Below are 26,103 nucleotides of genomic sequence, written 5' to 3' on the forward strand. Positions count from 1 at the left end.
TCAGATGTGTTTTACATGACTTGTCCTATCCTTTATACTGTATCATAAAGTAGGCACAAAGATTTTCGTGAAGGTAAGCTACCAAATAGCACAGCCCCTTCTTGTGACATTCCAGTGTGGTAACGTATCTGAAGATGCTTGGGAAGGGTGAAGCACCGTGCAGGCATAAGAATCACCAGTCAGTAATGGAGGACGAGGGAGTGCTACTACCAGTAACAGATGTCCCTTCAAGGTCTTCATGAAAAGGAAGGTGGCACATTACATTACAGAACCTAATTAATCAAAACTAAGCCAGTTGTTAATTAACAAGTCCTTTAGTGAGGAAAAGGGACAATTCTCAAGTCATTGTTATAAATGCTAACATAGCACCATCTGCGTGTAGGAGGCACAGTAGGTGATTTTTCAGTCCCTCTAGGGGGTTCAAGTGGGTAAAAGCTCCTGGAAGACATGTTTAATCTCAGTTTAAGGGTAAATTTTCCTCACAACTAATGATGTACAGTGATGAATTGGGCTGCTTCCTGAGCTCCCCAGAGCTGGAGAGATTTCTTTCCGCCTGGATGGCCACCTGCCAGGAATGCTTAGAAGAAATGTAACATTGGAAAGGACGTTCGGCTTCGATGTCTTCCGATGTCTTCCGTTTTATCTCCAAGCTTCTGTGAGTCTTGTAAACATAAACCTTAGGATGGTTGTTACTGTGTTGACATAGTTTTGACTTTGGCATTCAGGGCTGAGGAGTGGTCAGTCAGCTAACCGCGCTTCTGATGAAAAAATTGAAAACAGAGAAGGAAGTCATTCACAATCCCACTGTAAATTATTTGCAAGGAAGGGATAAGTTCTCACAGCCTTTAGTTTCTTGTATTTTAGTCAGTGACCCATGCACCCTCCCAGCCCCTTCTCCACATCCTCCTGTGTTCCCACCTGGATGAGACCCCTCTCTGCGCTCACTGACATTCACGCTCACTGCCATCTCACGCTGATGCAGGCTGAGGCTCCCGCAGGCTCGCGTTCATTCACGCTCACGCAGGCTTACGCAGGCCCACGTTCATTCACGCTCACACAGGCTGAGGCTCCCGCAGGCTCGCGTTCATTCACGCTCACGCAGGCTTACGCAGGCCCACATTCATTTACGCTCACGCAGGCTGATGCTCCTGCAGGCTCACGTTCGTTCATGCTCACTCGGGCTGACGCTCACACAGGCTTCCGCAGGCTCACACTCCCTTAGGCTCACGCTCGTTCACGCTCCCTCAGGCTGACGTTCGTTCACACTCACACAAGCTCACACAGGCTTATGCAGGCTCACATTCACTCACACTCACGCAGGCTCATACACAGGCTCACGCAGGCTGACGGTCACGCAGGCTCACTCTCATTCACGTCCGTGCAGGTTCACACTCATTCACGCTCATGCAGGCTCACGCTCACACAGGTTCATGCTCAAGCAGGCTCACGCTCACCCATGCAGGCTCACGTTCATTCATGCTCACGCAGGCTTACACAGGCCCACGTTCATTTATGCTCATGCAGGCTGACACTCACGCAGGCTCACGTTCATTCACGCTCACGCAGGCTCATGCTCACGCAGGCTCACGCTAACGCAGGCTCACGCTCACCCATGCAGGCTCAGACTTAAGGAGGCTCACATTTGTTTACACTCACGCAGGTTCGCACAAAGGCTCATGCTTAATCACAGTCATGCAGGCTCACACTCATTCACGCTCACACAGGTTCATGCTCAGGCAGACTCACGCTCACCCATGCAGGCTCACGCGCATCCATGCAGGTTCACATTTAAGGAGGCTCACCTTTGTTTACACTCACGCGGGCTCACACGCAGGCTTACGCTCACTCACAGTCATGCAGGCTCGCACTCCTTCACGCTCAAGCAGGCTTATGCACACGCAGGCTCAGTTGACTTTCCCCTCCTACAACTCCTGCTCCCCTTGCAGGACTGCATTTCCTTCTCTTTGAAGTGTTTTCCATCTTTAGCCCTGAGGGTGACTTAGGTTCCCTCCTCTGTTGCTTATAAACAAATTCCCATGTATCTCTTTAAGCACTTTTTTATAACAAATTGAAATCATTGATTTTTTTTGGGGGGGATGCTGGCCAGTATTTCTTACTCTGTGATTTTTCAAGGGAAGGGAGTATTTTATGGTCTCTAGTACCTAGAATAGGTATTGCTGTAATGTGTCCACCTACATTTGTTGATGATGAAAGAGAGAGAGAGCAGGGGCACTCTAAGCCATGCTGATTTACTTATTGGAGAAGGAAAAAAATGAATATATTTAGTCTCCTGTTACCACCCTACTGTTGGGTGGTAATACTACTCCTTATCTCACTTTGAAAGCCTTGTGCTTTTCCCCCAATCCCCATCTTTATGGCCCACTTCTCAGTACTACAGAAACTCTCCATTCCAAGCACCAAGGTCACCTCTCAAAGCCTTTATCTCTCCCGTCCACCTTTTCTAATATTGTTCACCCTGCAGGACTCCAATTAAATTCCACTTTATCCAGAAGGTCTTCATGCTTCACCCAACACCCATCCTACTCCCTAGGAACTCCTAACATATTCTTTTCTGTGTTGCCAATTAATCACATATTTCCTTGCATTGTTATTTAACTGTTAGATGCATAGTCTTGTCTTACCAACTAAAGGACATTTCTAGAGGTCAGGAATTGTGTCTTCCTTCTTTTCCTCTGTATATGCATTAATACTGAATGAATCAGTAAATTCAGAATATGCTCAGACTACAGCTAAACCTAGTTTAGCATATTAAGTGGGTTCCCCACTTACTAAGGAGGATGACGGGTCATACTTTGGCAGGAGAATAAAAACCCAAACAATCCATGTGAGAATGGAAATAAAAACAAGAGCGCCCAATATGGAGTAATCACAGTATTTTAAGAGAAAAAAACTACATGACTTTATCTTTTGTGTGATTTACTTCTTCAGCAGCATGGTGTTTAGGTAGAAAGAGTATTTTAGAATACATAAAATTCTGTTACAATTGTTTGATACTTGCCCGGATGTTTATAAAGAGCATTATTAAGAACTTACAGCCATTTCAGATCAAAACCAGTGTTGTGGAGAATTCAGGGGGACAGCCCTTGGCAGTAAGGGTGAAGGTGAATTATCAGTAGAGCTTTACCTTAACCCGTTTTTTGTAAGGATTTATTGGACTTCCAGAGACGAGGACAGGGGCTTGTGGAGTTTATGTCCCTCACCTTAAAGAACAAATTCCTCTCTTTCATTCTCAGTGAGACTGTTTTACCCATTCAGGCCCCTAAATGCCCTATTTCTGCGCAAGTCCTTGCACAGTTTGTGAATTTTCTTTTGAGTAGTTTGTTTTTCAGACAGCTGTTACTTGCTCCTTCGTCAAGCGTACATTGAGCTCTTCCAAGTGACAGCTCCTACCCTCCAGATATTCTTACCGTGCACGGACATCTCTTTCCTCTTCTACTCCTGACAAACCCTAGCTTTCGCACCTTACTTCTGTCCTCTCTACAGAGAGCTCATTCCTTCTTTGCTTGCTGCATCTCTGCTTTCTCTTCATGGCCTAGCCTTTATTTTCCTCTCTCCCGCTGTCTTTTCCTGAACTTCATCCCATTTTGACGTCATTCTTACATGTGATATAATTATCTCCTAACCATTTTTAATTCTTCTTTCCTCACCTAGGTTTTAGATTCCCAAGCACGCTGCCAGTTCTTTTTACCCTTCTTTCTTTTCCTGGCTCTGGAATAGGATGTGAGTTCATCACACCTTTCAGGAGACACTAAAAAGGAATGAAAGTTGGTGGCTGGGGGCCTAAACACTGTATGATGGCAGAAGGGAAAGCCAGGACTGTTCAAGGGGCTCACAACACCTGTGGTCTTTGGAAGGCTGTGTGTGTGTGTGTGTGTGTGTGTGTGTGTGTGTGCATGCAAACACCTCCAAGCAAAAGGAAACTTAGAACAGAGGAAGTTATGTCAGATACATCGATCCAAATGGTGTCTTTGCAGGGAAGGACGAAATATTTAAGTAATGTGAAATAGCAGTAAGGAGGCCAGCTTAACTGTGCAGTGTGCCCTGCTGTTTACAGAGCGTTTGCACTTTTGTTCTCACTTTATCATCATTCTGATTCCACAAGGAATTTACAGATATGAAAACAGAGAACAAGTGACTTACGTAAAATCCTAAGTGTTCTTTGGTACAAGGATCAGAGCAGGGGTCCGAGTCTTCAACCCAGCTTCTCTGATCCAAAGCCTTGCCCTCTCCACTGCAGGTGTTTTTGTTTTTTGTTTTTTGTTTGTTTGTTTTTGATCAGTGTTTTTGCTGTTGTTCTTAAGCCCAGGAAATATATCAGTGATTATGAATTTATATTTCACCAACATGTGTATTTATTTTAGCATCCTACTATATTAACACAATATTGCATAAATGCCAGTTCTTCGTCGTTGCATACCAAACCACCCCCTAAAGTAGTAGCTGGAAACGACAGATGTTTGTTATTTCTCGTGGCTCTGTGTGTGAACTGGGTGGTTCTTCCGTTGTCCACTGGCAGGTTGTCTGGGGCTGGATGGTCAAAGGTGGCATCACTCCCAGGTCGGGGAACTCAGCTGGGATAGCTGGAAGGGCCTGTCACTCCCTGTGGGGTCTTTCATCCTAGGCTTCTCCCGTGGTGGCAGAAGCGAGAGAAGAAGTTAGCAAGGCCTTCACGGATGGGGCTTGGAAGTCACACGGCCTCCCTTCCATCATATTCCATTGGTCCAGGCAAGCTATAGGGTGACCCCTGATTCAAAGAGTTGGCAGTAGATGCCACCTCTTAATGGGAGAAGCTGCAACGAATTTGTGGCCATTTTTAACCCACTGTAACATACATTTGACCACATAGGTTTCTTTAGATTTCATTCTCTGATTCTAGAAATTTGTGGAGTGCTTTCTGCAACTATGGGATTCTTTTCCAAAGACTAACATCCTTCCGAGCCTGGGGTTTGTCCCCCTCAAGTATAATTCAGGTAACCCGTAGCTAAGCTGCTTTTCTGTCTGCAGCAACCTTTCTGCTGCTCTCTGGGCCTACCAGTGGGAGCAGGCAGTTCAGCTGGGAGTAGACCCATAATGTAGGACCTCCTGAGCACCATTCCAGTTTGGCCGTCATTTAGCTGATCATTATTTTTAACTCCTCTCCTTAAAGTTGTGACTACCCGGTTAAACTTGGTTTAACAGGGAATATCATTTTTGGATGCCGTAAGATGTGCCTGGTGAAACCAGATCAGTCTTAAAAACAAACACCAAATACTCAGAGATGTTGTGTAGAAATTCTCCTCTATAATGGTTGGTTATGTAATGGTTGCCTGAAGCAGACCCACCACACATAGCCGGAGGATAGATCAGCCTCAGCTGGAGGTCTGTGCTGCCCGTGTTCCCCTGTGTCAGCCCATCCAGACCTCCACGCAGTTGGGCTGTTTCTCAAGGAGGATGTCTCCTAGATCACAGGTTTGTTTTCCTCTACATTCCTCGCTCTTTGCTATATCCAGGGTTATGTGCCCGGTTTTATAGAAGCTTCCCATTGCCTCTCTAATTTTCCTTGTCTTTGTAGATATAGGCTGATAGGGAAGACATTAACTAGTTAAAAATGTAGACCATAATACCTCTCCCTTATTTCCTCTCTCTGTAAGTCAGATAAGTTTTTCAATCCTAATGCCTTTTGAGTTGGTATTTAACGACTTCCATATTTTTATTAAGATGAATGAATGTAATATGTTACCGACAGCCACCCCTTTGAAATTTGTTTTAATGAAATTTGTCCCTAACTTTTTGTTCTGAAACCATTCTGTGATCAGTTTCTCTCTGTAAACATGCATTCCTTAAAAGTTATTGAGAAAAATCCAATCTGGTTATTTTGAGATGGAAATGAACGAAGTCATTGTTTATGACGTTCAGACTTAAAATAGGGTTTTTCCTGGGTTGTACACAGTGCAGCCAGCCAGGTTCCCAAGCTCCCTCCTGGCTCCAGCCTCTTTCAGACTAACAGGTCTGATTCTCTTCCAGAACCTATATCTGGAACATTTATATCTCTTGCTTTCTGAGACACTACCCTGAAAAACCGGTTTTATTTTTAAATTAAGATTTAAAAGCATTTTTAACTTTTTTTTTTCTTATCCAAAGTCTTGTAAAAGTTTTAGATTATCTCTTAGCTAAAATGTTGATTAATATGTGACTTTGGTCTTTACCAAGAAGTTTACTAGAACATCCTGAGCACATCACATTCCTGGTGCACCTGCCCCGGCAATGCACAGATCCGAGCCCAAGTGCTCCTCCTTGAGTGGCAGGTTGTATGGCTCTCCTGTTTCACAGATGGAGCTTGGTGAGTGGCAGGGCACAAGCCACCAGTCTCACTGTCCCCTATGGCCCTGAGCTCACTCCCCACCCACCTGTGCTTGGCCCCACCACTTAGGAAACCTAACATGCCATGGGCTGCTTACTTCCCTTTGTTATGATAGTCCGTAACCCATGTTTGTAAGCCCACGTGTGCATGGGAGTAAACTGTCCTACAGTGAAGGAGTATTCCTCCACACATCACGTGGTGACACGCAGAGAGCGCACACACCCAGAGGTTGCGTGCTGGAATCCAGACCCACTTCTGCATGAATTTGGACAAGGCTTCTCATGTCATCTGGTCTGTTTTCTTCTCAGAGTGAGATAAAGGGGAAGAGGGATTTGATGATCTCAGAATTAACTTCTACCTTTAACTTTGACTTTCCCAAGCCCTTGAGAGAGGAAAGAACCCAAGCCACTGGTGCTAGGAAACTCCTGGGTGAGGAAGAAGGAACATTTTAGAAAATTCCAGGACTCACAAGATAATGAGAGAGATACATGGTTTCATAGTAATAGGAATAGAAGAAAGTCTAAACAAAGTCATAAAACAATTGTAAAAAAGTAGGAAAGGTAAAATGAAATAAACTTGTAAGACTAGTGATTTAAATCAGGGTAATCAGTCTGGGTGAAACGTGATAGCTAGGTTGTAGCCTAGTAAAGTAGATGGCTAATGGAATATTGCTAGCTAACTTTTTTCTTCCCTTTTTTTTTTCCTTTTACATCTGTAAATAGAGAGTTCTTTATATAGCAGGACTAGAGAATATCTGGTCAAAGGCTGAATCTGCAAGAAAAGGGTTACTCTCTTGGACGCCTGAGTGGCTCAGTGGGTTAAGCTGCTGCCTTCGGCTCAGGTCATGATCTCAGGGTCCTGGGATCGAGTCCCGCATCGGGCTCTCTGCTCAGCAGGGAGCCTGCTTCCTTCTCTCTCTCTCTGCCTGCCTCTCAGTGTACTTGTAATTTCTCTCTGTCAAATAAATAAATAAAATTAAAAAAAAGAAAAAAAGAAAAGGGTTACTCTCTTCAGCTGCTTTCTAGTAGAAGGTGGACACCTCTGCCTGTCAGCCTGTCCTGGCGGGTGGGCTGGGGGAGAATGTGATGTGTCGTGTCCTTCTGGCGCTGCACTCTCGGGCATGATCTACAGCCTGCCCGTGCCCGCTTACTGGCCCCTGGATCATGTTTGTACTTGTTTCTCCCCAGCTGTTGCTACTTGACTTTTCCTGAGGTTTTTATCTTAATCTGTTCTCCCTGTCAGTGTTTATTCAGCTCCTCCATATTCTTACTGCATCTTTCTGTATTTTACTCTAACTTGTGTACATACACACATCCAGCACTCTTTGGGTGGAAGTGCGTTAGATGCTCTTCTCCTGACGTTATGAGTGGACCATTTTTTTCTGCGACTCTTAAAATTAAAAAAACGATCTATTAAATTAAGTTCCCCTTTTCTTTGTTTGATCCTCAGTTTTATTTCTCTAAGGCGTTGACCTTAGAAGACAATTTCCCACTCATACCCTGTCATATCATAACAGCTTGAAACGCTGCAATTCCAGGAAGGGAAATAAGATAAAAGGAAGGATGCCAACCCCATTGTATCTGAAGGATACATCAGATACACAGCCCATGACCAGAACAAAAGTCATAAATTTCCTTTACTTTCACTGTAACATCTAGATGTTTGTATTCAGCTGCTTCGGGTTGAGAATCTAGGACACTTCTTTCCCATTCCTCAATCTTGGTTTCTCTGTGCTCTCACGAAAAATCTGTCTTGTTGGTGCTATGTTGTATTTTGATAATAGACTCTTGTGAGATTACCACTGCACTGTTTCTTATGAAGAGACGTAGATCTTTAGAGAAGGAGCTTTCTTTTCCAAGGTTCCAGAATTCACAGTCTGGTATCGACTCTACAGATGAAGCTATCAGGATGGAGTCTTTGGCAGGTTTTCTCTTCCCTTTGGAAGCACTTGAGTTAAATAAAAATTAATTTTTTTTTTTTTTTTAAGATTTTACTTACTTATTTGACACAGAGAGAGAGAGAGATCCCAAGTAGGCAGAGAGGCAGGCAGAGAGAGGGGGGGAAGCAGGCTCCCCACTGAGCAGAGAGCCCGATGTGGGACTCAATCCCAGGTCCCTGGGATCATGACCTGAGCTGAAGGCAGAGGCTTTAACCCACTGAGCCACCCAGGTGCCCCAAATAAAAAATTAATTTAACCACAAAGCTTCAGTGAGTAAAAACAAGGTACAGTTTTGAAAATGTCAGATGTCTAAGACTCATTGAGGGCCTCATGGAAGGCTGAAAACACTGGGCTTAGTGTGGTGTGGGGCATGGTGATGAATAAGGTGAGGCTTAGGCTTGAAGGAACTCAACACCGTACAGACATCAGCTCTGTCAGTTCCAAAAAAGTTCTAGACTTTTGAAGGTAATAAGGAGGGAACATACAGAGAGTGATCTGTTTTCAAGAAAAGAATCACCTAAGAAGACTGGCTTTCTACCAAATAATGGAACTGAATTTAAGAAAAAGCTGTAAAGTAATTTCTGTAAACTCGGAAGTCAAGGACTTCAAAAAGCACATGTACAGAAAAGCTGATTATAATTTTTCATCTCTCTCCCTCTTTGCCTGTAGTTTTTAATCTTGGGATCATACAGTTCCCGTGTCACTGGAAACACAGTGGATTGACTTCCTCCTCTGTCCACTTCTGAGTAGTAGTTTTGGAGTGACTGTAGTAGTCGTCCTGTAGGTTTCTGTTTGCTAATGTACTTACACGTGGGTGGTTGATCTTTCCAGAGCTCCTCAGCGCTCTATTTCCAAAGCCTCAGTCTGTCATTCTGCTGGTCGAAGCCTCAAGGATGGTGTTGGGAGGTGGGAATGGTAAGTGGGAGGATCATATACGGGCCAGGAATACAGAGGGTGAGACTCTCAACACAGACACATCAGCCCAACCAGAAAAACTGCCTGAGGGTGGCTTGGAACCTATAGGTCCTTTTCAGAGCTCAGAGAGCACTCTGGCCCTTCTCTAATACAGTGTTAAGTTCTTTAGATCATCAAATGATATTTATTATAGATGCATATGCTTTTAACATTGTGCTAGGTAATTAAGTTGCTTGTATCATGCCTATCCAAGCCGGCCAGTGGAAATTGTCCCTGAATAGGCATTTTTGAAAGGACTTCATCAAATTAAGAGCCTTATAATTAATTATCATATCCATCTGTTCCCAAGACATTGTTTCAAAGTAACATTTTTTTTGGGTAAGATTAGTCTGTTAGGACAGATTTCTCTAATTCAGTTCACTTTTTGGATAATTTATCCAGCTGCTTTTGGGGAATATATAAAATGAAATTATACAATATGTAAAATATGCATTAGCATAGCACAGATCTAAAACATTCCTGACTCTTGACATGCTATCATGGTAGCATTCCCTCTGTTTTTAAACATATCCAGAAAAAAATTTGGAAATATATTTGAAGTCCTCCTTTCTCAACTAAGAAAAGAACATCTCTTCTGTTGCCCTCTGCCACAGTAATTTTTGGCCCAAAAGAGCAAGTCAACTCATAACTAAAAAAGCCAGAGTCTATATTAAACTCTGATGTTTTTAAAACAAAATAATTTTAGGAATTCCATGTTGTTATTGGACTTCTCCCCAGATTGAAGAAAACATGCTTTCCTAGAAGTAAAGCCCTTGTCCATGGAGATGAATTATCTCCCTAGTAGAGAGTTTAATTTGTTAATAATTCACTTCAGATGTGTGAGCCCTGTTCTTCCTGTGCTGGTGCTTTACGCCTGTTGTGTTTCACCATGAAAATGACCAGTATCCAGTCTTCTGTTACATTTGTGTAAATCCTGAAACAAAGTTGAAGGCCCTATTTGAGCGGCTTACAGTTTGGCCTGGCCATCAGCAGACCCTGGATACCTAGCCCTCTGACTCTCCCTGAAAGAGAGCGACACAACCGAATTCCGTACAACTTTCAGGAAACTTGGAAAGCAGGCTCCACTGCTCCGGTAATATTGAACCTCAGAGGACTTTCCCCACCCACCCTCATTTGATGTTATCATCATCATGACGCAGGCAAACAGAGCAGCTCCACACAGTTTTGCAAAAATGTTTTGTGAAGTTATTCATGTAACTAATAAGCACATCTAAAATGTTAGAAGTCCTCCTTTCTCTGGAAATGCCCAAAGCAACCACTGATCTCATGGATTGTGTTTCCCTGCTCGTTTGCCCCCGCACGTTCATTGTAAGGGACAGGGCTCCTCACTGCTTTGTGGACATAGTGTGCAGAGCGTTCAGGGTGGTCTGGGCCCAGCAGATGTTTAACTGCTTAACCGCAGCCACAGGGAAGGCGAAGACAGCCTGCTTCGCTTGAACTGATGCTCACTTAATCTGTGAATGTATCACCCAGACAAGTGCATCTTAAATTGCCCTTTGCTGCTTTGCTGACTTTGTCTTGGTTGTTTTTTGTTTTCGTGTTTTTTTTTTTAATTTTGTTTTGTTTTTTGAAAAGGAAAGAAGTTGTATGTCATGGCTCTTGTGATCTTGTACTCTGTAGGTCACAGATTGCTGAAAACTCTTAATGACACTTCTTGAGACTTAAAATTGTGTACTTTTGAGAGCAAAGATATACCTTACTATGTCTCTCTCACATTAGTGTTGAGCACAGGTAAATAAATACTCAAGAATTGCCTTTAATTAAGTTTATAGATAGTTTATAGATAATTGATCTGTGCCAAGTCCTAGCATCAAAACCCTTTTGTGTTTCTGGTCTGTTCAGGGAATGATTATTTGAGTGTTGATGGAGTGCAGGACATTGTGCTACCTGGTGGGAATAAAAGACAGACGCCGATTTAAGGAGCTTACCTTCTAAAGGGAAGACAAACATGTCTAAATCGTTACAGTTTAAAGTAGCTACATGCTTCAGCAGTAGAAGTGTGAAGAAGAAAAAAACAATTAGCTCATAGAGCAAAGAAATACTGATTCTGACTTGGAGGACTCTCGGATTTGACTTTTGAGCTGAGTTTTTAAGAATGAGTCAGAGTTCACCAGCTGGAGAAAGAAGAAAGGGCATTCTAGGCTGTTGTGGTCGTTGATTTTTAAACTTTTAATGTGACTTCCAGCTTAAAACAGTATCACTAATCCCATCTATCTTTATGATTCAAGAAAAATGGAATTCATGACTGTGGATTTTTTTCCCCCTCAGACAATTACCCCTTTTCAGGAATATATCACTTGTTTAACATGGTTTATTACCTTCCTATTGTTTTTGATTAAAGATGCTCCACAGTGTGGTACATGAGGCCCCTTCTTACCCAGCCCTGGGCTGCTTCACTAGTCTCATCTCCTGTAGATGCCCCTACAGTAGAGCCCCCACCCCAACACATAACATGTGCCCGGTGGGCGGAGCCCTTTGCTGCAACTTAAATATGCTATATCCTTTTTTGCCTCTGCAAATTTGAGTAAATTCTTCCTCTTCCTGGAATGTCTTTACCTGCACCCGCACCTGCCCCATGCCTGACAGCTGCTCAGAACCTCACTCACACACACACACACACACACACACACACACACATACACAACACCAGGCATTTATCCCTGGGCCTCTCAGAGAAGGCATCATGGAGGAAGTGACTCTCGGAGGGAATGGAGGACTGTGAGGCCCAGCAGGGACTTCAGTGTTGAAGATGTCGAGCCGCTCCTGCGCCGACTGGGCTTTCCTCCAGCAGCCGCCGACACCTGGGGTCTCCGCACAGAGAGGGAGGTACTTAGTTGATGCCACAGTTTGCACTTGGCAGACTTGGGGCTGAATTTGAGCCAAAGATGTGTCCTCTTTGCTTCACTCCCCTCCCCCCTATTTTAATGACTTACATTTTAAAACTGGGATCCTTCAGGTAAAAATGTGGCTTCTTTTGAGCAATGGGAAGGTGTGGCACAGTGTGCATTTCATTGTGGAATGAATAAGGAACAGAGCTTCTTGAGTTGTCTACACAGTAGCCCTCTACTCTTTCAGGATTCCTGTCTGACTCCTGAAGACATTCAGGTTTGGCCTCTCTGGGTTTAGCTGACTTGGGTTTGGTGTTGAGGGACCAGATGTGGATAAAGGTTAAGAGGGTAAGAAGTTTAAAGACATCGTGAAGATAAGGGCTCAGGTGAAATGCTGGGTTTGGGGCTATCTTGCTAAGGAGTTACAGTCAGGATGAGGCCCAGGCTGAGGCGAAGAGGGAAAGATCTCTGGGGTGCAGCTGTCTTGGGGAGGCTGAGAGTTGGGTGGTGGGAGTTTGGGCATGGCAGGACCCAGAGCACGAACTGTTGTGATCAGTGAGGAAGGTGTTGGCTTCAGGGATTTTAGATTGCTGTGGCCTTAGGATTGAGTTGCTGATGGGCAAGATGTGATTCCAAGAGATGAGGTGAAGTCGGTGTTGAAAGTGCGTCGTCCAGATGGACATGGAGGCCTTCCAGATTATCACATAAAATAGCTAACAGGAGGCGAGCGTGTCTGTGGTCCAGGTCCTATCCCAGGTGCTTCTCCTATATCAGCTTATTCAGTTCACAGAGCAGGACTAGGAGTTAGGAGTACTTGAATCGCCCCTATCTAACCTGTAGCTCAGATGAGGCTAAGAGAGATGCTATCATTTGCCCAAGGTCACATAGCTCCTTACGGCCAGAACTCAAACCTAAGATTGTCTTCAGGTGCATTCTCTGACTGCCCCCGCTCCTTAGGAAAGAGGGAAGACAAAGAGGGAGGGCTTGCATGCAGGAGGAGCGCGGCAGCATGGGGGAGGTGGCCAGCTAGGAGGAACTTGACCACCCTTCCAGCCCAAGTGATAAGTGAGTGTGGGGCGATTTGCTGTCTCACTGGAGACAGCTGTAAGGGAATACCATCTGGGGGCCACACCAGGTGAGTGTCAGAACCCATCTGAGTGGCACGCTCTGCGATGATGTTGGGATGTTGAGTTTGTCTGCAGAGAGGCTAGAGTGGAAGAGTGAGAGAAGCAGAGTAATGTTCTGTGAGGAGGCCCATTCCCTTGAGGACAGGAGGCCACTGGGTCTCGGACTTTGCACCGATGAGCAGGATGAGAGGTCTGGGAATTGACACCCCACACGGGCCCAAGTGGGCACATGCTTCTTCATGATGCACGCTGTGTCCACAGCAGCTCAAGCCGCGGGGGGCTCCAGGGGCTCGAGGCATGCCAGCCACCCAAGCTGTTCAGGTTCTCCAACAGAAGGTTAGTCCTGACATCTTTGGTGTTTGTTGTTTATGTGCTCCGGAGAGGAAATGGAAGAATTCACATCCCACTGTGTTCTCATTTGTGATTGTATATCCCACTCCTTCCTAAACTAAACTCCCTAAACGGAGAGCCAGAGCCATGTGCATCCCCAGCCCCGCCAAGCCTAGCGCCCCCTGCTTGTGTTCACTCGGCAGATGGTTAAGAAACAATTGTATGTTCACCCGAAAGCTAGTTCCGTGTTCCACAGCACCCGTTTCTGATGCGATCGGTGATCCCAGCTCTGAGGTGGGTATACCTTGTGTTGCTCTATGAAAACTTCCTCTCCACATCCAAATCCAGTCCTCCTCCTTCCTTGAGTGCACTGGCTGGTTTCCCTTCTTTCTTCCTCTTCTTGCTCACTGGTTTTCTGTGCATCCCTTACTCCTGCCCATTTACTCTGAGCCCGGCCTGCCGACCACGAGAGCAGATGCCGGTGTCTGAGGACCTGAAGGCAGAGAGCCTTCCATTCCTGGGGCTTGGCTGTTGTCAGACTGTTGGGCTACAAGGAGCATGGTCCAGGTTGCCTGCAAGGTCCCAGCTCTCCTGTTTAACAGGAGCCCAGGCGTTGGGGAGTCTTTCCAGTGGGGCTCATACTCTGGTTCACTAGCTGCCAGGACTGAATCCCTCTGGAACCATCTGACTCTTTTCTTTGGCCATCGCATTGAGGTGGTGACGTGTGGGAAGTGCCCTTGTCTCCTTAACCCACCTGCTTACTGTGGAGCCTGGTTCTAGAACATGACTGTCAATCTTACAGGAACCGTGTGTGCTTACCAGTTCCATTTCCCTACCATTTCTACCACTTTTCTTTCAACTTCGCACCGTAAGATAAGATTTCTACCCCACATGCCAACCTTGAGGAGGGAGCCATAATCATCTGCCTCTTGAGAACACGAGAAGAGAAGGGCTTCAATGATGAATTCATAAAGGTCTTACAATGGACTTTGTCGTTATGACTGATACTAGAAATGCAAAGGAATATTTTACCTCATTGCCCTCGATTTATATTTTCTGTGTATTGGAGCATATCCTTTGATTGCTCTCCACAGGGGGGAAAAAAAAAAACCAAGACGTAACAATAATAGCAGTGCGGAGTGATTTTACTGTTGTCTCTGAAAGGGCAAGTGGGGAAGAATTTGCAGTTTCTGATTGTGAAGTTGAGGGGGAAGCAGCTGCTGGAAGGAAGCGTCTGATCCTCAGAGCTGGGCCACGTGCTTGTGCAGCCAAGTACGCACGTGTGTAACTGCCCGGGGGTGGAAATGCACGGACATCGTGCAAGAATTAGCTCCAGAAAGGGTGACTAAGGATTTGTTACCAAGTGAGTAGCAAATCTTTTATGGTGAGCCATGAGAAAAACTGGGACCCTGAGAAACTTCCCAAGGAAAGAGTGCCGTTCTCCATAAAGATAGTTAGACCCTCAGGAGGGAAACCTGTTTATTTTGGGATGTTTTATTTGCAGTCTCTCTCTCTCTCTCTCATTTTAACTTAGCGTTCCTGGAAGGGGTAAAAAATTTAATCAGTACAAAAATAGTGCACCAAGTTTAATTAAACTTGAAGCTTTTTATAGTAGTGTGTTTTATGTGTCACTATAATTTCCATTCCCGACTAATTATTTCATTAATACGCAGAATGGAATCCTAGTAGTACAAGTGCTTTTGCCCTTTTATTTCCACATTTCTCCTTTCCTAGCTAAAGGGAGAGCTTCCTCCCGCCTGCAGACGGCAGCGTTTCATTAACCGACAGCGATTCTCCCCTTGCGAAGGGCTCGGGCTTCGGTCAGGTGTGGCGTGCATCCAGGTTTGGGAGGGACTGTTTGCAGAGGGCCTCGTGGAGTTGTTTTCCCTCCAGGATGTGGGCCAGGATATGGGTCTGCTCCGGGAAGATGAGGCCTCCGCGGGTTGTGGCTTTCACATTTCCTCCTCTGCGGGAGTTTATTGTAGGGGAATGTTAGAGTAACATTTGGCCTCCGCTCCGTGTGGCGCCCACCACAGGGCCCTCCTGCGCTGTGCTGAGTGGCCGTGGGCGTGGCAGAGAGGACTCCTCCTCTGTGGCCTCTTCTAACTCCCTCTGGCTTTGTCTCCTTTACGGCGTCTGTAGTCATTCTTGTGAAGCACACTATTGCGTCTTCAGCTGAGTTGTGCAGCCCTAACTTCCGTTATGAGGTCATGCCCAGGAGTCTGGAGACACTAGCATCAGGCCTATCATTTCTTCTGCTGCATTGCTTAGTCCTCTTTAGTAGGAAAAAAAGAGAGAGCTGTAGATGTGTATGTATACTCCTTCTCAAAAAAAAAAAAAAAAAAAAGTCCAGAAAGCTTCTTCAGAGGGCAGGAGGCCCACCATGAGCTGGGCCTGAAAGTCATGGGCTGGCAAGGAGAAGGGGCTGGGGGGGGAGGGGGAGGAGCCAGGGCGTGGGAGTGCAGGCGTGTGAGGTGCTCCAAAGCCGGGGTGGGCGCCAGGAGGAGCAGTGGGAGGGCACAAGCCAGGATCAGACTGTTGAGCGAAGGGAAAGCGAAGGGCAAGAACAAAGGTGAGGTTGTGGAGTGAGAAGAGAGAAAGCTCATCCTGCTCCAGCCGTCTCCTTTTATGGACAACATGCGTCCCGGTGCGGCTGCCAGTGGTGACAAGGTTCCTGGTAGACGATGGCATGGCCCAGTCGCTATTGTGTCTTTCTTCCCGCCACATGCTTCTCCCTCCTGAGAGACTGTATTGGGGCAGGAAGGAGGTATTGTAAATGATTAAGAGCAAGTGCTACGAATCATCTTTCTTATTAACAAGATAGATCTGTTGCACTTGGCTTTTTCTACCGGGAGGTGCACATGAAGCCATGGCAGCGAGAGCCTGCCCTTCCGGGAGCAAGTTGCTCAGAAAGCGGGTCCCGGGTTCCCTTGAGTGGTATCTCCTGGAGGGCTCGTGATGCAGGCGGATGCTGAGCCCTGCCCCAGACTCACAGACAGACTCTCCGGGAGGGAGGCTCCCTGGAATCAGCATTCTAGACGGACTCATCATCTTTCCCTCCACACACTAATTTTGGAAAAGTGCTTTAACTATTAGCTCTCAGTCTGAAATTTATGCCTGTAAAAACAATGCGTGGTTTAATGTCTGACTTACCATAAATTAAATGTTTATTCCAGATTATTGTTTTGATGGCTTTATCCTTTTTTTTTTTCTTTTCATTTCCAAGACAAATAAGACTAGAGGCATTCACAGGAGAGGCAGTAAGATTTTGATTTTTGTAGGATGAGTGTGTTCCGTCCCAAGAGTTCAGCACCCATGTGTATTACTGAAGGTCAGAGGAGAGAAAATTAATCCTGGTCGCCTTTTTTTTTTTTTTTTTTTTTTTTTTAAGGTTTCAAGTTTTTACTTGAATTCCAGTTAGTGAACATATAGTATAATCCTGGTTGCTTTTTGATCGGAGAAGGCCTTGTAGGGTGGGTGATCTTCGGGTTGCATGGAATTCACCAGGGGCAGACGAGTTGAGGCGGAGTGCACATCCGAGCCGTGGCACCGGGTTGGGTGGGGGTCGGCGGGGTGAGTGGATTTGGTGACTGGCAGATTGCCCTTGTTGCTCAGGTGCAGCTGATGGAGGAACCAGTAGGACATGGAAGCTCGAAAAGATGAGAGGCTGGACTTGCAAGCCCCCTGGGGGCTGCGCTGGGACTCTGGCCTGCCTGGGACTGTCTCGCCCAGGAAGCAGAGGATAGGAGGGGAAAGCATCACTGTATATTGCCTTTCAGCCATCGCAACCAGCCAGCCCAGGCCTCCTAAGGAGGGGAGTGCCCTCTAGGGGCTTAGCTGGTTTCTGAGTGTCATTCTTCACACTATTCAGGCGCTCAGATGCCCACTAAGCTGCATCCATTACCTCCTAGAGAAAAAAGACAGCTTCAGCAGCCCACCTGGCTGCAGCTGTGATTACATTATGCCAAAATTTATTAATGTGGTGCCTTGATTGATCACTATCTTAATACTGAGGATCACATTAGAAGCTTGATTTTTCCAGCAAATTGCACATACAGGTTGCTTCTTGTTTGAAGTTCAAAAGCCCTTAGCCCACATATTGTATGATCCTATTTATACGAACTGTCCTGAAGAGGCTGGCCCACAGAGGCAGAACAGAGATTCATGGTTGCAAGGTCTGGGGGAGGGAATGGGCATACAGGGCTTCTTTTTGAGGTGATGAAGATGTTCTAAAATTAGGTAGTATGGTTGCACAACCCTGTGAATATAAAACCACGGAATTGCACTTTAAAGAAGTGAATTTTATGGCATGCTAATTATATCTCAATAAAGATGTTATTTTATTTACTTAAAAAAAAAAAAAGCCTTCAGCAGTTCTGCTCTAGGTGTCCACAAATAGCTCTGCCTCAAGTAGCCTTTTTGAGTTCATGGAACAGAAATCTCAGTGTTTTGCTTCTCACTTTCTCTTCTGTGTTTTTGTTTTGTTTAGTTCCTGTTACCCCTCTTTTATTCATTTCCCGTTCTGCTGAATGTAACAAGTTACTTATTAGTGACTACGCACAGTAGATGCAAGGAGAGCTCGTGGTAAAATGCGCACTTGAGTCACCACAGAACACACTGAGAGGAAGTTTAAGGGAAGTGTGGGATCTCACGGCTGCGAGACAAGCCGTCGTTTGAGGTTGGCCCCGGAGGACAGATGGCGTCTGGACAGACAGCTGGATAAGGAGGGCTCAGGAGGGAGCAGGGGTGAGCAGTGCAAAGGCAGCAGAGTGAGGGCTTATGTGGAGACGAGAAGTGACCTGAGCAGAAGGAGAATGAAGAGAAAGACCACAGAGTAGAATTGGAGGGAAAGGCCCGTGGACTTGACAGTGTTGAATGCTGGGCTGAGCAGCTGCGCAGGTAAATGAGGAGCCCATGAAGACTTCTGATGTCGGAAGTACGGGAACGGGGCGGCGGGATGGGTGGGAAGGAGAGATCCAGGGGAGGCCAGGGGAGAGCATGGAAATCGGTGGGGGAGAGGGTGGATTTAGAAGTGAGGGTAAGTGTTAACATGGATGTCATGAGCTTCTCTTTCTTGTGTGTTGCTCTGTTTCCTCTGCCAGGGATCCACACGTTTTCTTAATTTTCTTGCTTACTCTTTATCCAGGCAGGAGGTAAAGGGTAGGAGGAAGACTGGGGAGACGGGACAGAGACAGAATAAAAATGAAGAGAATAAAAATGAAGGGTAAAGTCGTAAGGACAAACGAGCAGTTTGCATGCTTCAGTTGTTTTGTCACTCAGCATTTCCTCTTCACGATTCCCTGGAAGAGAATCTAGGCTCTTCCAGTGGAGAGCACAGAGCAGGAAGCCTTGTTTAATTTCAGGTCAGTTGTGAAGGCTGTGTGCCTCACTGTTCCCATCTGTAAAAGGGAAGAATACCGACCTCCAGTGTAGGTAAACCAGGGAATCTGCCATAATCTTATTACAGAATTTTTTACAACTACATTGGACTCACATAATTTGTAGACAAAACAAATTTCTGTGGCAGGTAAGAGTCCTGCTGAGTCCCCTCCGGTTTGTGAGACAGAGAGTGTAAACCCATCTGTCAAAACATAATCCATGTGAGTCGTACTGTGTGGAACTACAGGAAATTGCTCTTTGACTATTTTTGACCTATAGGAAAATGATAGTTTTCCTAAAGTTTCAACTTAATAGGTAGTTGCTTGATAGATATCTGATGTGAGCCCAGGTTTTCACCCGTCCTAGTTTTCTAGTAAGTTCCTTCATTATTCAGGTGCCAATGGTCTCTAACAAACCTGCTCATCTTTGGTTCAGGGGAAGCTGTGAGAAGTCAAAAGATAGCAAGAAGTGAGGAAGGCTTGCCAAGGGGCTAGTGCAGAAGGGGAAGGGAGCTGGGGGCAGACCAGCCAGCAAAACCAGGGACACCTGAGTCCTCGGAACTTGAACATGCAGTCATTCTGGGTTTAGAAGTAAAAATTCTGCATCGGGGGTTTTCCTTTGCTAAGTAGGTTACTAGGTAGTTGTGTGCAGTTTCAGACCTTCCGTAACATACCGCAGACAACCTTTGTGAATCTCTACAAATGCAAGAGAGAGATATAAATGTTGGGAGGCAGGTCAGATGTGAAAGGAAAAGAAAGAAGCCACAGGGCAGACTCCGTTACGGGATTTCTGACAGCCTAGAAGAGAGCCTGGCACGTGAGTGCCCATACGTGTCCAGGAAAGGTTACGGGGCTGAAGGACAGCTGAAGAGGTGTTTTTTGGTTCATTGTATACTCTTTTGGTGTTTGAATTAGAATGATTCCCTGGAACAGGGAGGAAGGCGGATCCCGGAACATGTGGAAGAAAAGATGAGTCAGCTCTTCTTGTAGGCTGCTTTCATTGTAATCGCGGTCAGATGACAGGATCAGGGCATGGCCTCTCAGTCCCCGAGCCCCGTTTATCTGTAAAGACAGCAGAGCTGAGGTTGTACAGAGGATCAAGAATAAATGTAAATAATATATCATTACGGTAACATCACAGGGATAGGATTATCTGCTTAAAGCTGCAGGGACAAGGCACATACAGATGACAGACACTATGGGATAACCTTTGCAGGAGTTAGAAGACCGGTTCATCTTTACCCAACCCCGTAAGGTGATTGCCCTCTGGGAATACAGATCTGCCCACACAGAGCAGGCAAACGTTTATCTTAGAGCGTAGGAAGAAACAACATTGCAGCAAAACCTTACTACTGTCTAAACCCCTCTTCTCCCCCAGGTGCCCGGTATAACCACTGCCCCACTGGGAGGAAGGCTGAAAGCGCCCACCTTGAGAGGGGTTGTTGACACCTTTCCAGTTGCTTTCATGGTCTTTGGTGCAAGTTTTAATTGAAATTTGTTTCCTTTTTAGTTTGGTGGTTATATAAATGTAACTAGCCCTCTGAGTCTGATTATTGAGGTACTTGTGGACTACATGCATATTTTAATTTGTTAAACATCCAGAGAGCAATAGGAGAACAAAACAATCATTTCAGTAGAGGGGATGGGAAACAACACCAAAATTAATGAGAGTGTTACTAGTGTTACTTCCCTGCTGGGAGTGTTACTCTCCCATGATCTTGACCCACACTGTACCCAAATACCCACATACTTCCTGCATGGGTGTCCCCTTTTAGGATGCCTTCCTTTCACTCCTGTCAACCCGGGAACTCCCTTTCTGCCTTCTGATCCCCACTTCCAGCCCACCCCAGGGCTGGAGTCCAGCTGCTCCTTCCTTTTATTTCATTTGTATCCTGCTGCCCTGAGCTGCTCATTCCTGCCTAGGTCCTTGTAGCAGATCATCCGCAGGCAGCTGATGACATTTGGTTCTCCTGCGGATACCCTCCACTCTAACTCTTCTCTCTTTAGGCTGGTTTCCCAGCAGAGTTGCAGTTAAGGAAGGGTGAGAGCCGGCAGAGCGAACTCACAGTTCCAGGAACACCTCATGCGTGCGCGTAGACATAAATAGGCATGTGGTAGCCTAGAAGATGCCCCAGACTAAGACTGTCAGGAAGTCCACTTACCGAAGCTTATGCTGTTTCTAAAGACCCTCCTCAGTCTTCAGTCAGAGTCTGTTTCTTCTGTGATACACAATCATAAATTAATGTGGCTAAAGATAAGGGCGCTCCTAGACACAATCACACTGACGAAAAGGGACTCAAAAGCTACTAACTTAATAGCTGAAAGAAGGGTCAGGAGAATCCCTGAAAAACACCAAAAGGTCAACAGCAAAGCTGCGACACAGAGTCATTTACACAGAGCACCCCTTCGGCCTGAGCCCATGTGAGCGTACCTGATCTGTGGATAACCCCATAATGTACACCCATAAACTCGGCCCCACACCATCAAGGAAATGCAGGTTATGCTGGTCTGGTCAAGTAAGAAACGACATAATACATTTTAGAAATATTTCTGTCAAAATGGTTAAAATTAAAAATATGGGTGTGTATTAAGGAGATGAGCCTCAGTTATTGGGAATGCAAATTACGTTAGCACCATTCCCCATTCCCCTGTGACCCCAGGTACACAGGACACTTCCCTACAGACAAGCTCATGCCACAGCCCCCGCCACCTTGTGGGCTTCGGACTTCTATGTTGTTGTTTATTCATGGGGTTTTCCTTCCCTTTTCTTTGGTTTCAGATGCGAGTGTCTCTCTGGCTTATGTGGTTTCCCCGTGTGTGAGGTGGGATCCACTCCTCGCATAGTCTCTCGTGGAGATGGAACACCTGGAAAGTGCTGTGATGTCTTTGAATGTGTTAATGGTACGTGGGGTTTCTCTTGTTCTCAGAGAGTGTACATTCGTGCAGGAGGATGGGAGGGGTCTGTCTGGCCACTTCTGCCTTTTGCAAGGCAGGGCCTCTACTCAGGGGCTCGGAGCAACTCCCTCAAGAAAGTAGGTCTGCTGGAGACCCCACAGCGCAGCAAAGGCGGTGAGGATAGGGGATCTTCGTTCCATCAGAGAGAGGATTTCGGAGGTGGAGGCACAGATTCATGTAGCCGTCACACTCCGCTGTTTCAGGAGTGCAGGAATGTTGGGATTTCGAGGAAAGGCTCATGGAGCCTGTGATCATCCTGCCACTGCTGTCAGGAGCCAGTCTGTGGCACTAACGCCACATGGAAGCGGCACAACTTGAGACAGGAGAGGCGTTGCTCGCCCAATGGAGTGTTTTCCTACTTAGCACGTCTGTGACCGTGCTGGGTCATTCGGATTGGCCTGCTTTTGGCTTGAGCCTTGCGGCCTGGAAAAGGCCTTCCTCAGTCACAAGATTCCTTCAGATAGAATCCATGCCTGCCTCACCCTTTCCCCTGTTGCGAGAGGGCTTGGTGTTTGGTGACATGGGGCTGATTGAATTTAGATGCTAGAAGGGAGAAGAACCTAAGACCTGTCCCTCCCTCAGAATGTCCAGAAGGAAAACAAAGAATAAAAGCCAAGCAAGTGAAATGTCAATAATTCTAGCACTGTTTAGTCAATACCTAGGAAAATTACCTTCATTTACCTACAAGGAAAATGAAGATGCATTAGGACAAGTCCAACAAAATCACACATGCAGAAACCTCTAAGACACCAGAGTTCGGAAGAATTTCCGCCCTCTCTCAAGCTTGCCCTTTTCCCCGAGAAAATTAAAATGGAGGCCTGTTTGATTGCGTCCTGTAGTTTTGAGTCCAGCGGCCACCTGTCGTTCTGTTCATTTTGCTTTGAGGAAACACTTGTGGTATGGCTTCATGGTTGAGAGAATGTAGACTGGAACCGAATGACCTCGCTTTGAGAACTGGTTCCTCTACTCACTGGTTGTGTAACTTTGGGTGCCTCTTGGTCTCCCTGGGCCTCAGTCTCCACATCTGTCAAATGGAGTGAATAACTGTCACTTACCTGAGGTTTTCTATGTGAAGCACTCGCAGGAGAGCCTCAAGAGCAAATGGTTTTATTTTGGGGACCCACCTCCTATTCACATCCACAGACACTGTTCTGGATGTTCCCAGGGGCTAGAGAAGGTGAGAGGAGCTTCCTGACTCAGACCTTGTGAATGAATCCAAGGCACAAGTGCAGAAAAAGTCCATTCTCAGTGCTTCTCGTCACCTGTAGTCATGTGTGGTAAACACCAGCTAATGGCCCAGATTTCTGTCTGGTACCGCTGCATACGTGTATTTGTCGGTGACGTTTTGTGAGTATTTAACTCCTGCCGTTGGAGACGGGAGTCCCTGCTTCCCCTGGACTCCCAGCCTCTCAGAGGTGCTTCCTTCCAGGACCGCTTCCTTTGCACGTGCTCTCATGTCTGTGTCTCGTTCTCCCACCTGAACCGCCAGAGGCAGAGAGTCTGTCCCTGTCCTGTGGGCAGGCGCATGTTGTCTGCCTCACAGAGGGCACCCAGGGCTTCTCGGGGGAGTGAGTAAGCAGATTCATGTCATCTTAGTGACATCTAGCCCCCCGCTAGAGGGGGCTGTTAAATACCAGCCCACAGAGGGGCTACTTTGTGGGACTCCTCCATCTTTTACTTCCCTTCCTGAAACATTAATCTTGAAAGTCACTTGTCCCCTGGAAATACCACCGCTAGTAATATGATTTGCTGTTGTGTCCTCTGAGTGAGGAGGAGGTGTGCCTTTCTTCTTTCCTTACATCTTGATTATAGAAATTTGTGCATATGCCTTTCTTTTTTTTTTTTTTTTTTAAAGATTTTATTTATTTATCAGAGAGAGAGTGGGAGAGAGCAAGCACAGGCAGACAGAATGGCAGGCAGAGGCAGAGGGAGAAGCAGGCTCCCTGCTGAGCAAGGAGCCCGATGTGGGACTCCATCCCAGGACGCTGGGATCATGACCTGAGCCGAAGGCAGCTGCTTAACCAACTGAGCCACCCAGGTGTCCCTGCATATGCCTTTCTTATCAGGACATTGACTTTACATCTCCCCCCAGTGCGGTGTGATTCAGACAGCTGAGCACTGCCCCACACCTCAGGGGCTGCGGGGGGATCTCTGGGGCCTGCCCCCGCGGGTGGCCTCACTTTCCATAGAGCTCTGAGTCCGGGAATGGGACTTGCCGTCTGCCATGAGCAAGCACAGAGATGACAAAGCATCCTCGCGCTGTTTCTGGGGGTGCCTCTTTCTTCCCACCTCAAACGCGGGTCATCTTTGCTTTATTGGTTGTCCTGTTAGAGTGTCTCTATTACTTAGTCACTGAGTTGTAGATGAGACTAGAAACTGTAACACTGCGAAGATTCATAGTCAAGGAACAGCAATGATGTTTAAAGACATTATACCTGCAGTTCTGCATTTTACTACTTTGAGGTATACACATACACACACATGCATACACGCTTATCTGTATGTATGTGTGCGTGCACATATGTGTGTGTGCGTGCATATGTGCCCCCCTCCCCAGTGCCCTGGGAAAATCTTACCTGTCATAAGTTCATCATTATAGGATATTACATATCAAAAACTCATTGCTGTCATCACTTAGAAAGGAAGGGGTCTATATATTTATATTTATAAAACTTCCCTTATCCACAAGAGATTTTAGGTAACTTTATAACAAAAACAACATAATGCTGAAATATTAATGAGAAAGCAGGGAATCCTAGGCTGGTACATAAAAGTTGAAAGTGAAAACCAAAAAGAAAGCACCCGCAGGTAGGTAGGCCGTGTCTGTCTGTGTTATTGCCAGGGCTGAACGTCAGCCGGGCCCCCAGTCCTCCTGGCCATCCAAGTGAGAAAAGGAGGTAGAGTCAGATACACAATTCTTATTTTTAGAGGAAAGAAGCCTGTTGGAGGGGGCAGCGCTCGTCTCCTCTGGGTTTTTGGAAAGCTCTAGATGATGCAGTGGGCCTGTCCTGAGTTACTTTCATACCACCAACACACACACAGGTTTCCTCTGTCACCAGAAAGCAGAAACAAAATATTAAAATGCAACTTCATGAAAGTAGTTCTCAGAGATCCATGGGACACCCAGCTGGAGCCTAGATGACAAGAGCATGGTCTCTTGGACTTGAGAACCCCCCAGTGGGAACAGTTCCAGAAACCCCTGCTCGGGAGACAGTGGGGTACATGTTAACATAAGTAACCCCACATGTAAAAATGGAGACAGCATGTCAGCACTCGGTTCCTGAGCTGCCACTGAGACGATCCATGTGTGTGTGTGCGCGTTAAAACAAGCATTAAAGTGAAAACAAAATGAAAAATGTTCACAGAGAATTTGAGAACTCCTGTGTTTTGAAAACATTAGCCTGGATGAATAGATAGACTAGTCTCCCTAAATACTATTTTTGGTTTGGTTTGGTTTGGTTTGGTTTGGTTTGGTTTGGTTTGGTTTTGGCAGTGGGACTGGAGGGTTGCAGACCAGGTAGAAGCAGTTTGTGACTAGTTCTCTGAGGAGAGCTAAAAGGATCTATGAGGTATTGGTTGAAGGACAGGCCTATTTAGAAACCCGAAGAACGAAGAACGGGTGGTACGCTCGAGCTCCTTTTGTAGAAGCTTAGACGGCATCAAGGTCACCAGCTGGAGGTGTGACCTCCACGGGGGTGGAGCAGTCTGGAGTCCCCTCAGGACTGTGTCTGGATTCGGGCCCACTAACAAAACTGTCATCATCTGTCAGCTGGAAGAGAGTGATGGCCTCTACTTTTAGATGGGTGCATGTTCTCCATTTAGCTCTCATACACCCTGTTGTCTTATACGAGCCCACCCCTTCATTCCTGGAGGACTTCGGATCTGAAATCTCAGGCCTACAGTGTGGAAGTGATCAGTTGTGTATATGTATGTACAAACATCTGAACTTTTTTCTGAAACAGCAGAACATCTCAGTCCAAGTGTCATAGCCAATAACTGACTCTTCCAGCATCAGACACTAACATGTGAAATTCACCAGTCACGGGAGAGCCATACCCAAGGCTGACTTAAGCTTCGTGTAAAATTTTGGCCTAGAAAACTCAGACCTGCAGAAATTAGTGCAAAAACATCTACTGAGAATCCTTTGTATAGTAATAATGCTCAGTAATGTTTCTGAGATAAAATATTTACTTCTACAGTAATGAAGAGA

The 26,103-nt window shown here is 46.0% G+C and overlaps 1 protein-coding gene across 6 annotated transcripts in view; it reads left to right on the plus strand.

Moving 5' to 3' along the window:
- CRIM1 (cysteine rich transmembrane BMP regulator 1) overlaps positions 1-26,103 on the plus strand; it is a 189,020-nt gene that overhangs the window by 86,635 nt on the left and 76,282 nt on the right. For 5 of the 6 annotated variants that reach the window (XM_059188639.1, XM_059188637.1, XM_059188638.1 and 2 more), the window contains one exon: positions 21,718-21,839. The exons of the other annotated variant lie outside the window; for it this stretch is intronic. In XM_059188639.1, coding sequence (XP_059044622.1) covers positions 21,718-21,839 — 122 coding nt within the window. The remainder of the gene's footprint in view (positions 1-21,717; positions 21,840-26,103) is intronic. 6 annotated transcript variants of the gene reach the window in all.

Source organism: Mustela lutreola, chromosome 9 (assembly GCF_030435805.1).
Source record: "Mustela lutreola isolate mMusLut2 chromosome 9, mMusLut2.pri, whole genome shotgun sequence".
NCBI classification, from domain to species: Eukaryota; Metazoa; Chordata; class Mammalia; order Carnivora; family Mustelidae; genus Mustela; species Mustela lutreola.